Raw genomic sequence first — 14791 nt, 5'->3', positions numbered from 1 at the left:
GTACTGTTTCTGAGAACCCTATTTACATAGATGCAACATGGAGGGTGCACCCTGGCAGCCCTGCTTTCACCTTCCCTCCCCGTGGCCTTATTTCTTTGCTTTCCTTCATTTTTCTGTTTTTCTCTAGAGTTGTTCATACTTGCTGTTTTCAGTTCCCCTCTTCTTCCCACACCCCCACTGTACCCTGGCTTCATCCCTACCTTGCCAACAAAACAGCCCTTGTCAAGCTCACCAGAGATCTCCAACGTGGTCAAATTCAGCGGTCACTTCTCAGTCCTGACTTAGTCTCTCAATAGCATTCAGCACAGTTGGCCACTCACTTCAGCTCCTAGAATGTCCTCTTCTCCCGGCTGTCTCTCTGGCTGCCGCTCTCAGTCTCCTTAGCTGACTTGGCTTCCTCTAACTGCTCCTAGTTGTTAGGGTGTCCCAGGGCTCCATCCTGGCCCCTCTTCTCGCTCGACATCTCTCTCCCAGGAGATCCTTGTCCAAGTACCATATATATTCTGATGACTCCCCAATGCCTCTCTGTCCAGACCTCAGTCCCAAGCTCCAGATTCATCTCTTCAACTCCGAATTCAGTATCTCTGCTTAGCTGTCTGACAGATGTCTCAGATGTCACCACCTGATGGCACCCCATATCCAGGCATCATCCTCCGTTCCTCTTTTCCTTCGTCCGCATATCTAACCCTCCAGCAAGTCCCTTCTCCCTCCAGAAAATATATATATATATATATATATATATATATATTTTTTTTTTTTTTTTTTTTTTTGCGGTACGCGGGCCTCTCACTGTTGTGGCCTCTCCCGTTGCGGAGCACAGGCTCCGGACGCGCAGGCTCAGCGGCCATGGCTCACGGGCCCAGCCGCTCCACGGCATGTGGGATCTTCCCGGACCGGGGCACGAACCCGCGTCCCCCGCATCGGCAGGCGGACTCTCAACCACTGCACCACCAGGGAAGCCCCAGAATATATCTTGAATCCATCCACTTCCTACCACCTTCACTGCCACATAGGTGTGACCCGCTCGCCTGGCCTAGTGCTGCAGCCTCCTTTCTGTGCTCCGTCCTCTACTCTGAATGCACAGCAGCTGGAGGGACCCTGGAAGTGCAGTCCTGACCACATTACTCGGTTACTCTGCTCTGTGTTACTCCTCCGCTGGCTTCATAGCACACCCAGAATGAAGTGAGTGTCAGCACTTTGTTCCCGCCAACGAGACTGCATCACCCAGCTTCCACATACTTCTCTCTGCTTTGCTCACTACTCTCTGGGCTGCTTTCTACCACTTGCTCACACCAGGCTCTAGCCCTCCTTGGAGCCTTAGTTTTGGTCCTGCCTGGGACTTTCTCCCAGGCTCTTTGCACGGCTGACCCCTTCTCGCTCTTCAGGGCTCAGCTCAGAAGTCACCACCTTAGCAAGGCCTCTCTTTACCCCGTCACCCTGGCTCATGTCTTTGCTAGCATTTATAACTGCATAGTTTGTTTCTCTCACATATTGTTCACTGTCTGTTGCCCCTGTGACAATATAAACTCCATGTAGGCTTGGATCAGTCTAGTCTCATTCACTGTTGTGTCCCCAGTGCCTGGCACAAAGTCGATGCTCAATTAATAATAGTAAATGAGTCCATGGGCTTGTTTTACCAGTAAGGCAGAGAGGTGTAGGATTTGGGGATGCTATTTCCTCTTCCCCCACTCCTTCCTCTTTCCCAGACCCAAGGGAGTGGGTGCCCTTGCTCTGAGCGGTAGTGGAAGCGAGGTGTTGTTTGGCTGCACATGCACACTGTCCTTGCTCTCTCCCTGGTCTCCCCGGTTCACCTTGGGTCAGGGAAGAGGTTCCCTGTCTGAGCAGCCCAAGATGCAGAGGGGACTGGAGGAGCCCACATGGGCTCTGGGCAGCCACTCAGGGCCTCGAGCCTGCCGTCCCCCATGGACCTGCCAAAACTGACTGATGGGTCCTCTTGTCCAGCTTGACCCTCCTATCCTTTCCTTGACCTTCCCCCAACGGCCAACCATGAGCTCCCTGGGCCCCTTCTTCGCTGCAGCCTTTCTCCTGCCTGCCTGCCTCCCCACTTCCTGGGCCCCCTTCTTCTCGCTCAAGGGTCGCTGGCACTGAGTTTCTAACCTGCCACCCTCGACTCATCTTGGCTTTTCTCTGGCATACAGAAGGTTCGTTTCCTGTGGATATTGGCTCTGTGAAGAAGGACCACGGTTTTCTGGACGAGGACTCTTTGGGGGCCTTGTGCAGGTAGGGGTGCTAAGGGCCAGGCCTGGGAGGTCAGGGGCCTGGCTTGGGGCTTCCTCATGGGAAAAAGCAATCCTTGTCCCCTCTGACAGAGGAGGAGCCTGCCTATTAACAAAGGTCATCTGGTGCAGTCACGCTGTTCACTCTGTCGACTGTGTCTGTGACGTCCTCACCCACCCAGGCACTAGAAAGCCAAGGTCTAGCCTTGATTCTTTCTTCCCTTCAGTTAGAGCCTCCGAACATTCCTCTGATTTGTCCCCTCTCTACTTGTTTGAGGCCAAACCACGACTTCTTGGATTCATCCTCCTAACTGGCCTTCGGGCCTTCCCGCTCTGCATTCCCCTCCTTGCTGTGATCCAACGTCCCTATAGCCACCAGAGTCAGCTTCCCAGTGGGTACTCGTATGCTTCAAATGTCTCGCTGTCTGCAGGGAGAAGTCCAGAGCTTTTTCAGCATGACACCTGAGGCCTTTTGCAACTTGGCTTTGACTGACCTTATCAGCCTCAGTCCTCCCCTCACACACACACTGGTCTGTTTACTGACCGTTTCCCTCTCTACATTGTCACAGGCTCTTACCGAAGCCTGGTATATGAGTCCCTGTTTCTCTCTCCCTCTGAATCCTATTTCTGTTCTCCAGCAAGTCTTCCCTGACTGCATTCCCCTGCCTTCATGGAAGTTCCTTGTCCCACCCCCTGTGTGCCTGCTGTGCCTTCTGTCTACTCTGTTTTTGAACATGTCCCATCTCTGTAGTGGGTTTTCCCACATCTATACGTTCCCAGAGGGCAGAGCCCATAATCTCCACAGCATCATGTCTGGCACTGAAACCTTCATGAACATGGGGACTTGGGAGAAGTTTTGATGTCTTGGGCACGCAAAGCAGTGGGTGGCATCTTGGGAGTGTCTTGGCAGGCTATGCCCTGCAGGCTCTGGGGCTTGGGACCCTTGAGTGAACCCTGCTTTGTTTCCTTGCAGGAGGCTGATGACCTTGAACAGTTGTGCCTCGATGAAACTGGAGGTTCATTTTCAATGCAAACAGGTGAGTTAGGACAAGAGTAGGCTCTGTGGTCTTGTGGGGAACCCAGGTCAAAGAAAAACCACTTATGAAACTAGCTCCAGTGTCCTGTGAGTCTGGGCTGTCTGGAGCAGTGCCTTGCTCCAGCCTGGGAGTGGGGTGTAGGGGGCTGTATGAGGCTGTTGGGTTTTGGTGAGCCTGGTCTCAAAGTTGGGGTGTGAGAACAAGTACCTTGGCCTGCAGCCTTACCCACCCCCTTCAGCCCACCCCTACCTCCTGGACTTACTAATAACCTGACCTAGTGATGGCCGTCCCTCAGGGAAATCCATCTGCCTACACTGCTCTGTGATGGCAAAAATTCCTTGACTAGGGGGCAGAGACAGAATAATGTGATGGAAAATCATGGCCTGTATGGTCTTAGAAGTCAGGATCCCCAACCTCACCCCACAGGGTCTTACCCCACTGAGCCTCATTTTCTCCATCTCTGCAGTGAATTGGGGGTGGCATTAATAGTCTCCAAAGGCCTTTCTGACTCCGCCAATCTGCGATTGTAGAAACGGAGAGGGCTCTTGGTCTGCATGTAGCCCTGGAATGTGGGCCGGATGAACCCATCCTTCCCGGGGTCAGGCTTTGTGGCTTTTCTCTGGAGCTTTTCCTACCAGAGTCCTGCCATCTCCAAGTTGCCAGAGCACTGGCCCGGGAAGCAGGAGACACCTGGCGGCTGGTCCCAGCTTTGCACTGACTTTTCAGTGACCTTGGACAAGCCTCTTCCCGTCTCTGGTCCTCAGTTTCCCCACTTTGCAAATTAGAAAACTAGAAAATCTAAAATATCCTTTCTAGCTCTGCCATTCTGGGATTCTAATCTAAGAGTATAGGCTAGAGACTCACTGGGAGGCTGCTGAGAACAGGAGGTCAAGATGCTTGGATTCTAGCCCTGGCCCTGTCACCGACTTAGTGCAGACATTGTATGACCTTGGGCAAGTGGCTTCTCATTTGTTTGGGTTTCCCTATCTATAAAATGGGGAAGAATTTGATTGATCAGATGACCACTACCCTCCATCTTGGCTTCCTCCATGACTCCTAGCTTCTTCTGGCAATCCCAGAGCCAGTTCCCCCCTCCTAGGACGTGTTCTCAGCCAGAGAGCAGGGCCCTTTGTCCCAAAGTCCCCCAAGAGTTTGGAGGCAGAGAGTGGAGCCCAAGCAAGGGCTCGTGGGCTGGACACCTCTGACCCCACCCTGTGGCGCCCTTCCCAGAATGAAGACTCAGAGGAGGAAGAGCATTGTACCATCAACAACCACTGGGCCTTCCAGAGAGAAAGTAAGCGCTGGTCTCATGTGGGCTCCTCTGACCTGCTGGCCCCACCGAGCCCTGGCCTGCCAGTGACCTCCAGCTGTGAGAGCGTCCTCACTGAGCTTAGTGCCACCTCCCTGCCAGCCATCACTGTGAGCCTACCACCCGAGCCAGTGGGCCTGCCCTTGCTAGGCTGTGCTCCCAGCCCAAGTGGCCGGCCCTTCCTCAGCCCCACTCAGGACCAGGAGACTCCACAAGGCAAAGCCAAGAAGCACCGTTCCCGGAGCTTCCTCAAGCACCTTGAGTCTCTGAGGCGGAAGGAAAAGGGTGGCAGCCGGCAAGCAGAGCCAGAGCGTAGTTCAGCCACCTCGGAGAAGGCCACCAAAGCCGCCTCTTTCCGAAGTCGCCGTGGCTTCCTCTACAGGGCCAAGAACCGGGCGGCCACCTCAGCCAGTGGCAGTGGCACTGAGACCCAGAGGGCCTGGGAGGCCTGGCCTGTGGCCACATTCCAGCGTCCTCAGCGGGCACACTGGGGTGACTGCCTGGTGCACGTGCCCAGGGACCACAAACCAGGTACATTCCCTCGCTCCCTGTCCATTGAGAGCCTGTGCCCTGAGGATGGACACCACCTGGCAGATCGGCAGCCAGGTAGCTGCTGGGGCTATGAAGGGCGCCGGGGCTCCTGTGGCTCCACGGGCAGCCACGCCAGCACCTATGACAACATGCCTGAGCTGTACCCAGCTGAGCCTGTCCTGGCTGGTGCCGAGGCTGAAGAGGAGGAGGAGGGTGGGGACAGCCATACTCACCTGGATGACATCCTCCAGCACGTGTGGGGGCTGCAGCAGCGGGTGGAGCTCTGGTCTCAGGCCATGTACCCAGACCTGGGGCCTGGAGATAAGGAAGAGGAAGAAGAGGAGGAAGCCGCTTCATCAGTAGAAATAGCCACCAGTGGAGTGGAAGGCCAGACCGATGAGGCTCAGGCCCAGGGAGAGGCTCCAGCCCTCAGGGAGTCCTCAGCCCCGGGCCAGGCGGATGTCCAGCCAGGAGTCCCGGCTCAGGCTCAGGCCCCAGCTGAGGCTGAACTTCTGGCACTGGCAGAGGCCGGGGCCCCCGGCTTGGCTCAGGATCATGAGCAGGAGGCAAATTCAGGCGGGGAGCCCACCTCTGCCTCCAGTCTGTCTGTGGAAGGACACTCCATTTCTGACACTGTGGCCTCCTCCAGTGAGCTGGACAGTAGCGGGAACTCCACAAACGAGACTGAGGCCACAGGGTCCCTGGCTGGACTCCAGGCATCAGCACCCCGTGAACGACGAGATTCAGGTGTTGGGGCCTCACTTACCAGACCCTACAGGTGGGAGTTCAGGGTAGGGTTGGGGCAGGGCTTCTGTTGTCCCTCTCTCTCTCTTTCCCCCATCTCCCTGTCCCTCTCCCTCCCTTCATCTCTTCCCCTACCCCGTTTCTCTCTTCCCTTCCTCTTTCCCTCCTCACTCCCCCAAGCCAATTGCTTCATCACAAGGCGCAGGGGCAAGTTCTTAGGGGCTGAGTGATTGCCCCTGGGAATCCAGTCCCAGAAGAGAAATAGAAAGAGTAATGGGATCAGGAATCTGGAATGTGAGGTTCAGGACCTGCCTCTGCCATGGCCTTGCGCAAACTGTGGCTCCTTTTGGGTCTCAGTTGCCCCGTGTGTAAATCAAGGGCATCACAGGAGATGGTCTCTGATCCCCAGCTTCACTATTCTGGGTTTCTCAGAGCAGCCCCTCCACTGCAGTCTTGAAAGGAAGGGGGACTGATACTGTTTGCTGGCACTAGATGGGCCTGAGCTCGGTGCCACCCTTTCTGACAGCATCTGGCCGCTGTGCAGCCCTGGAAACCAAGACTAAGCTTTCTCCACCCTGGGGCCCAGCGTCATTGCTGACAGTGGTCCCTTCTCCTTGTATATTTTTTCTTTTGGGGAAAAATAAAGAGACCAGAAGAACACAATTTTACTAAGGTTTACTGAAACCTGCTCCTCTGGCCTTCTCTACCCCCTCACCCCTCACCAGGAAGCTCCGCTGGCACAGCTTCCAGAACTCCCACCGGCCCAGCCTCAACTCAGAGTCGCTGGAGATCAACCGGCAGTTTGCCAGCCAGATCCACCTCTTGCACAAGGGCTCACTGCTGCGGCTCACCGCCTTCATGGAGAAGTACACTGTCCCCCACAAACAGGGCTGGGTCTGGTGAGTCCTGGGCCATGGTGGGCACCAAGCTGCTCATCCAAGTCCTGGATCCCTCTCTGCCCCCACTCCAGGGCCCTGGGAGGGTCACCCTCAGAAGGTGGGTGCAGGCAGGTGGAGCCCCTAGGCCAATGGAGTGGTGGGATGTGCCAGGAGGCTGGAGAGGTCAGTGTGGCTCTGGGTGGCAAATGTATGTCTGTGGGGGATGCACATGGGATTCACATGAGTGTGTGCCATGAATGAGGAGGGCTGGGGTGGGGGTTGGGATCCCAGGCCCCCCAGCTATACCTCCTCCATCCCAATTTCCATGCTGCCACCAGGGAGATTGTCCTAATATGCATCTTTGGTGGTCACTCTCCTGACAGATACCCTCCTGTGGCTCCCCATTGCCAAAGAATACGGTCCAGTTTCCTTCCCATCATGATCCTTTCACGTTCCAACCCCGCCTCATCTGTCAGGCTCTTTAGTCCGCCATACCCAAGCAACACCACCATACAGGCCAGCAGACTAGTCACCCTTATCTGAATACACCATGCTCTTGTTCCTGCCTCTTTGCCTTTGCCCATGCTGTTCTCTCTGCCTGGAATGTCTTTTTCCCATTTATCCTCTGGGACAAGGCCTACCCATCCCTTAAGAGCCAGCTGAATTTCCACCTTCTCTCTGAAGCCTTCCCTGACCCCCTAGGTACATACAATTCCCCTCCCTCGTGGGTCTTCCCCTAAGTTCTTGGCACACTCCTGGCCACATGTATTGTCACTGCCTGTCAGTGCGGTCATCTCCTTGACCAGACTGAGAGCTCCCTGTGTTCCTCTGGGACTCCCTAGGACTGGGCCCAGAGCAGGTGCTCAATGAATGTTGCCTCTGGGGAGATGGCATGTTTCTTACCCTGCTCACCCACACCTGAGTCCCCCAAGACTGCAGACAGAGTCTCCAAGCTGTGTCTGGGCCTACCCCATCCTTGTTCCTGATCTTTTGTCCCTCCCCCAAACAGGTCAGTGCCCAAGTTCATGAAGAGGAACAAGACACCGGACTACCGGGGTCAGCATGTGTTTGGGGTGCCGCCCCTCATCCATGTGCAGCGCACAGGCCAGCCACTACCCCAGAGCATTCAGCAAGCCATGCGCTACCTGCGTAGCCAGTGCCTGGACCAGGTGAGGCCTTCTGGGGAGCACGAAGAGAGGTGGTGATGGGAAGGAAGTCCAAGGCTGAGGGATTAGGGAGGGGAGCTGCTCTGGCCTTCCCCCTGGGTTGGGCTGGCCCACCAGAAGCTTTTCCTATCCTCAGGAAGGCCCAACAAGGATGGACCCAAAGCTCCCTTCTGCCCGGCTCTGTGCCAGCTTTTTTCTGGCCCAGGCGCATTAGCCCCCACCTTCCAGGAGCCCGCCTTAGCCTAGGTCCTTGTTTTCCTACTCATCTCCACTAAAGCCATCTTTCTCCTTGGCCCCAAGGCTCTTTGGTTTTGCCATTTCTCTCCTACCCTGCCCAGCAGGAAGCTTGCCAGGCTTGGATGTCTCTGGGGTGGCCTACACTCCTAACACACACGGTCTAGGGCTGGCCTCACAGTCTCCCTCCCACCCCTGCATGTCTCCCTCTCTCCCTCCCCTGCATGGGCCAGGTGGGCATCTTCCGCAAATCCGGGGTGAAGTCCAGGATCCAGAACCTGCGTCAAATGAACGAGACCTCCCCCGACAACGTCTGCTACGAGGGCCAGTCTGCCTATGATGTGGCTGACCTGCTGAAGCAGTATTTCCGGGACCTGCCTGAGCCAATCTTCACCAGCAAGCTCACTACCACTTTCCTACAGATCTACCAGCGTGAGTCGCCTGCACCTATCCTCAGTAACCTGCCAGGTTCTCGGACTCCCTGAATCCTAGGGCTTGTGGAGGATAAACCTTGTGCAGGCAAGTGTAGCTGCGCCAATGAGCTCAGTGGAAGATTTACTATGCCGAGTTGGAAAGGTCCTTAGAGACCACATTCTATTCCCCAAACCCATTATATGGACTGAGGCCCTGAGGAATGGCAGGGACTTCCCCAAGCTCATGCTTCGCATTATAGCCGGGCTTGATCTAGCACCCAGAGACCTCCCAGAGTCCACCTTCCCCCTCACCAACTTCCCCTTGGGACCACTGTGCCTTCTGCATTCCTGGAAGCAGGAAGCTTGCTGCCAGAGGCTCTTGGGGAATAAGGAAGCCCTTCTGTCTGCCTTCCTCACAGTCCTCCCCAAGGATCAATGGTTGGCAGCCGCGCAAGCCGCCACCTTGCTGCTCCCCGATGAGAACCGAGAGGTGCTACAGACCCTGCTCTATTTCCTGAGCGACATTGCCTCAGCTGAGGAAAACCAGATGACAGCTGGTAACCTGGCTGTGTGCCTGGCACCTTCCATCTTCCACCTCAACGTCTCCAGGAAGGATAACCCCTCCCCCAGGTGAGACAGGGCAAGGCATGGCAGGGCCAAGCAGGAAGGGTTTGGGCCCCATTGGCTTTTTGGCCCTGGGTGCTTGGCACTGCAGTTCCCAGGCATCACCACAAGGGGCCAGCCTGACTCCTCAGGGGCCCTGGGCTGGTCGGATGGTGTGAAGCAGGGTCTTCAAAAGGGCAGCAGGTCTTGTTTACGGTTTCCTTTGCTGTGCAAAAGCTTTGAAGTTTCATTAGGTCAACCCTCAGAATGGGAGAAAATATTTGCAAATGAAGCAACCGACAAAGGATTAATCTCCAAAATTTACAAGCAGCTCATGCAGCTCAATAACAAGAAAACAAACAACCCAATCCAAAAATGGGCAGAAGACCTAAATAGACATTTCTCCAAAGAAGATATACAGACTGCCAACAAACACATGAAAGAATGCTCAACATCATTAATCATTAGAGAAATGCAAATCAAAACTACAATGAGATATCATCTCACACCAGTCAGAATGGCCATCATCAAAAAATCTAGAAACAATAAATGCTGGAGAGGGTGTGGAGAAAAGGGAACACTCTTGCACTGCTGGTGGGAATGTGAATTGGTTCAGCCACTATGGAGAACAGTATGGAGGTTCCTTAAAAAACTACAAATAGAACTACCATATGACCCAGCAATCCCACTACTGGGCATATACCCTGAGAAAACCAAAATTCAAAAAGAGTCATGTACCAAAATGTTCATTGCAGCTCTATTTACAATAGCCCGGAGATGGAAACAACCTAAGTGCCCGTCATCGGATGAATGGATAAAGAAGATGTGGCACATATATACAATGGAATATTACTCAGCCGTAAAAAGAAACGAAATTGAGCTATTTGTAATGAGGTGGATAGACCTAGAGTCTGTCATACAGAGTGAAGTAAGTCAGAAAGAAAAAGACAAATACCGTATGCTAACACATATATATGGAATTTAAGAAAAAAATGTCATGAAGAACCTAGGGGTAAAGCAGGAATAAAGACGCAGACCTCTTAGAGAACGGACTTGAGGTTATGGGGAGGGGGAAGGGTGAGCTGTGACAGGGCGAGAGAGAGTCATGGGCATATACACACTAACAAACGCAGTAAGGTAGATAGCTAGTGGGAAGCAGCCGCATGGCACAGGGATATTGGCTCGGTGCTTTGTGACAGCCTGGAGGGGTGGGATGGGGAGGGTGGGAGGGAGGGAGACGCAACAGGGAAGACATATGGGAACATAGGTTTATGTATGACTGATTCACTTTGTTATAAAGCAGAAACTAACACACCATTGTAAAGCAATTATACCCCAATAAAGATGTTAAAAAAAAAAAAAAAAAAAATCTAAAAAAAAAAAAAAAAAAAGGGCAGCAGGTTGTTTTGTGTTCAGGACTGGCAAACAGGCTTCTGGGGAGCTTGGCTTGTGCCCTCGTGCCATCCTCTCTTCCTGGCCCTTCCCTCCAGGATCAAGAGCAAACGTAGCCTGGTTGGCCGGCCAGGCCCTAAGGACTTGAGTGAGAACATGGCTGCCACCCAGGGCCTATCACACATGATCAGTGACTGCAAGAAACTTTTCCAGGTGAGTCACTCTAGGCCATGGTGCCTACTTCTCAGACCCGGCAGAACCAACATGCCTGACCTTTGCACCCTAAGTCAGGGATAGGGCGCATCTTGACACATAATGCTTCAATGTCCTACTTTCAGCTCTTCCCCTACAAAGTTTTTCATCTACCACACCGCAGTAGCCAGGTCTCTCCGCTCCCTTAAAATGAACCTGGCAGACCCCGTGGGCTCTGGGACTGGGCGTCCCTGACTCTGCTGCTTCCCATGGCCCCCAGCCTGGTGTGTGTGTGCTCTCCCAGGTGCCCCAGGACATGGTGCTACAACTGTGTGGCTCCTACAGTGCAGCTGAGCTCAGCCCTCCGGGCCCAGCCCTGGCTGAGCTGCGGCAGGCCCGAGCTTCTGGCATGAGCCTGTGCCTCTACATGGAAGAGAGCATCCAGGAGCTGCTGCGCGATGCCGCTGAGCGCTTCAAGGGCTGGATGAGTGTGCCAGGGCCCCAGAACACGGAGCTGGCTTGCAAGAAGGTGAGGACCACACTGCCCAGGGTGACCATGGGGCCGGGAGAGGGCAGAGTGCAGGCTGTGTGCAGGGATCCTCAGGGAAGGAGCTGCCCCCGCCTGTCTCGCTGTGCTTCCGCCTGATACTTGGAGAATGTCAGCCAGCAGAGCGAGGACCTTAAGGAAGTGAGAAGCAAATGAGACCAGGGCTCGCTCTCTCAGGGAGCACCTGCCGGAATTATCTTCCCGAAAGCCCACTCCAGACATGTCACTACTTTTAGAGCCTCACCTGCCATCCCTACCTGCACTGCAGTCACGCTGAGCTCCTCACGTTTCCACCTTTGTGCTTCCACCCCTGCTGTCCTCCTGCCTGGACCTGCCCCAAGCATTATATTTCCGCAGCCATTTTCAGCCCCAGCTTGATACGCCCCTCCTCCATTCAGAGCCTCCAGTCATACCCCAGGCTGGAGGTGACTTCTCTCTGTCCTTCTCTTGGCACTAGCCATGTTCTTTCTCGGATTCTGATTATAAGTAACACTGCAAGCCCAAGGTTTGCCATGGATAAACCGGTCATAGTAAAAGCTTCTTTACAGGGTCAGGGTGAGAAGCTTGCACAGGGCCTGGCACATGCAAAAGGCTCAGGAAGTGGCGGCTTTTGTTGCCATGCACGTGTTCCGCTTCCCACACTAGACGGGGAGTTCCTTGAGGATGACCACCATATTCAGTTCCAGAAATTCCAAGCACTGTGCCCATTGCTTGGTAGAACCTAGTAGGCCTCAGAGAATGTGTGTCCTGTCATCTCTTTGTGCCCTTGAGCAGGCGGAGGAGCAGAAATTTGGAAAGGAGAAAGAGGACAGGGAGCGCAGGGCTGGCCTGTCTGGATCTGGCTGGGGTTAGCGGAGTAGTCCTGCCTCCTTCCCTTGTTGGGGGCTGGAGTGAGGGCAGGCCGGGGCCCAGGGGTGGATTGGGAGTTCTCCAGCCCTGACAGCTTCCCCCGTCCCCACTCCTGTGGCTCGCAGGCACCAGACGGGCACCCGCTGTGTGTGTGGAAGGCATCCACAGAAGTGGCTGCCCCTCCGGCCGTGGTGCTACATCGTGTCCTGCGGGAGAGGGCCCTCTGGGATGAGGACCTTCTGCGGGCCCAGGTGTTGGAAGCCCTGATGCCGGGTGTGGAGCTGTACCACTACGTCACCGACAGCATGGCGCCCCATCCCTGCCGCGACTTTGTGGTGCTCCGGTGAGGGGCTTGAGCTGTCACCCTGCTGTACTTGGGGGACTGAGGAGGTGGGGTGGGAACCGGCGCTAGGAAGCTGAATGTGTGTGTCCCTTCCCCACAGGATGTGGCGCTCTGACCTGCCCCGTGGGGGTTGCCTCCTCGTCTCTCAGTCCCTGGATCCTGAGCAACCCGTGCCGGAGTCGGGGGTGCGGGCCCTGATGCTCACTTCCCAGTACCTCATGGAACCTTGCGGCCTGGGCCGCTCCCGGCTCACTCACATCTGCCGCGCTGACCTCAGGTACCAGGCCACCTCAGCCCCGCGCCCCCCCCACCTCTACCCCATGCCCCTGATCCTGGGGGGCAAGTCCTGTCTTCCTTGTCCCTGGCAGGGGCTCCAGGGAAGTACCCACGGCTCATGGCTTCCTGCTTCTACTTCCCCAGGGGCCGTTCTCCTGACTGGTACAACAAAGTCTTCGGGCACCTGTGTGCCATGGAGGTGGCAAAGATCCGGGATTCCTTCCCGACCCTGCAGGCAGCTGGCCCTGAGACAAAGTTGTGAGCCTTGGCCTGGTCCCAGATTGGCACCACTCAGGCCCCCTGGCACCACCTCAGTGAGGGGGAATGAGAGCAGAGCCGCCCTCGGATGGTTGCTGCTTCCAAGGGTAGAGGCAAGGCCATGCGGTCGCCCTTACTTCCTGAAGCTCCTCCATATGTACAGGGAAGGAAGAGAGAATTTCAGTGTCCTGTCTCCACTCCATCTCCACCCCCAAACCTGTGTTCTGCCCTCCCGAGAGAGAGGAGTCACTTTTGGAGCAGGAAGACGGCTACTGCCCTTCAAGTCCAAGGAGCCACCGGTCAGTCTGAAGCCTTCCCAGCTCCTCCGCCTGCGGGGTGAGGAGGCAGAGAGTAGTGTGTGCTCCTAGCACTCTGCCATTCTGAGAGGCCAAGCCATCCTGTTTGGTGCTAGGGTCCCTTTGAGTTTGGACAGGAGGTTCTGGTAGTGCCTTGGGGCCCAACATTGGTCCTAAACTGGTTTTTGCAGAGAATTTGGACCGGAGTGGATAGGCACAGGGGCAGAGCACAGAGCAGCCCCAGCCACCATGAGCTGTTTGATTTGTGTAAATATGATGCTGATTTTTATGAGGCTGATTTAAAGAGGAGGCACTGATGGGTCCCAGTAGGTGACATGACGATTTGGGGTAGCTTGGGATGTGAGAGTGGGGGGAACCTTCCTTTCTCAGATCTCAAGAGACCAATGAACCAATCTCCCCTGACTCGGGCCCCATACTTTATCTGCCACTCCCTGGGGTCCTGTGTAGCTGTTGGCCACGCACTGCCATGTCTAGAGGGTAAACAGCCTCGCTCCCACCACACGGGCTGAGCAAAAGCAGATGGTGGTGAGGAGACACTATCGATGTCCGCGTCGCTTTTCCTGCTTTTCCTGCCTGCGTTAGCAGGCTGATATGACAGTCCCTTCCTCCAGCAGAGACCTGGCCCCTGGTTCAAGCAGCCAGCTAGTCAGATGGAAGGGCATAATGTCATCTCAGCCTGCTGGGGCTTGATCCAAACCTGACCTATCCCACCCACCAGCCATCTTGGTTCACGTGCAAAGTCAAATGCCAAACGCCAGCTGGTGCTTTATTATCGTTTTTGGCTGAATAAACTGGAGTGGGATGGGTTCCAGCCAGTCAGTTGTAATGTTTAAACCTATCTATCTATTTTATTTGTATCTGTAAATACTGTACAGTCAGAATATAAAAAATGTATTTGTGTATATATATAGATACATATACACACACACACACATCTATACACACACACACACACATGTATTCTATCATTAGTGTACCATAATCTGTTGGGTGGGGGCAGGGGTCTGGAAAGCCTCGGCGGGAAGGGCACTTAAGATGAGACAGGGGAGGTGGAGAGCATGGTCCATGTGACCACCCCTAGTGGAACAATAAAGCATTCCTACAGATGCACTCTGTCTGTGTGGTTGTCTTTGCTGAGACGATGGGCCAGGGACGAGAGGCAAATTACGATGCAGTTTCGGTGTTAGGGTCAGAGGTTGTGCGTGTTACCAACGTAGGACTTGAGGGAGGCCGCAGGAGAAATGGGGAAGGGCCTCAGCCTTTCTCTTCGGGAGATGATTGGGGCTGGGAGAGGCAGGATTCTGAGAAGCCAGGGCTTGGGCAGAAGCCACAAACCCTATTCCCTGACCTGACCAGGTCCCCTATCTGAGTAGCCCCCAACATGACCTCATGCATCCTGACGATAGCCCTATGGAGGGATGCCTTTGCTATGCTGTCCTTTCTTCCCCTGCTGCACATGGCTCAA

General features: G+C 54.8%; 1 protein-coding gene across 5 annotated transcripts in view; it reads left to right on the top strand.

Annotated features, from left to right (window-relative positions):
* The window catches only part of STARD8 (StAR related lipid transfer domain containing 8), a 73525-nt gene extending 59125 nt beyond the window's left edge, over window positions 1-14400 (top strand). For 4 of the 5 annotated variants that reach the window (XM_030847102.2, XM_060291824.1, XM_030847104.2 and 1 more), the window contains 12 exons: window positions 2160-2241; window positions 3211-3274; window positions 4505-5892; window positions 6584-6757; window positions 7746-7905; window positions 8370-8568; window positions 8969-9179; window positions 10643-10757; window positions 11041-11265; window positions 12258-12475; window positions 12576-12752; window positions 12896-14400. In XM_030847102.2, coding sequence (XP_030702962.1) covers window positions 2160-2241; window positions 3211-3274; window positions 4505-5892; window positions 6584-6757; window positions 7746-7905; window positions 8370-8568; window positions 8969-9179; window positions 10643-10757; window positions 11041-11265; window positions 12258-12475; window positions 12576-12752; window positions 12896-13013 — 3131 coding nt within the window. In that variant the 3' untranslated portion in view covers window positions 13014-14400. The remainder of the gene's footprint in view (window positions 1-2159; window positions 2242-3210; window positions 3275-4504; window positions 5893-6583; window positions 6758-7745; window positions 7906-8369; window positions 8569-8968; window positions 9180-10642; window positions 10758-11040; window positions 11266-12257; window positions 12476-12575; window positions 12753-12895) is intronic. The other variant, XM_060291826.1, reaches the window with a different exon arrangement.
* Window positions 14401-14791: the final 391 nt, after the last annotated feature.

The sequence above is a fragment of the Globicephala melas genome, chromosome X (genome assembly GCF_963455315.2).
Source record: "Globicephala melas chromosome X, mGloMel1.2, whole genome shotgun sequence".
Classification (NCBI taxonomy): domain Eukaryota; kingdom Metazoa; phylum Chordata; class Mammalia; order Artiodactyla; family Delphinidae; genus Globicephala; species Globicephala melas.
Note: the sequence above shows the minus strand (reverse complement) of the source record. Positions and strands in the feature narration are given on the sequence as shown.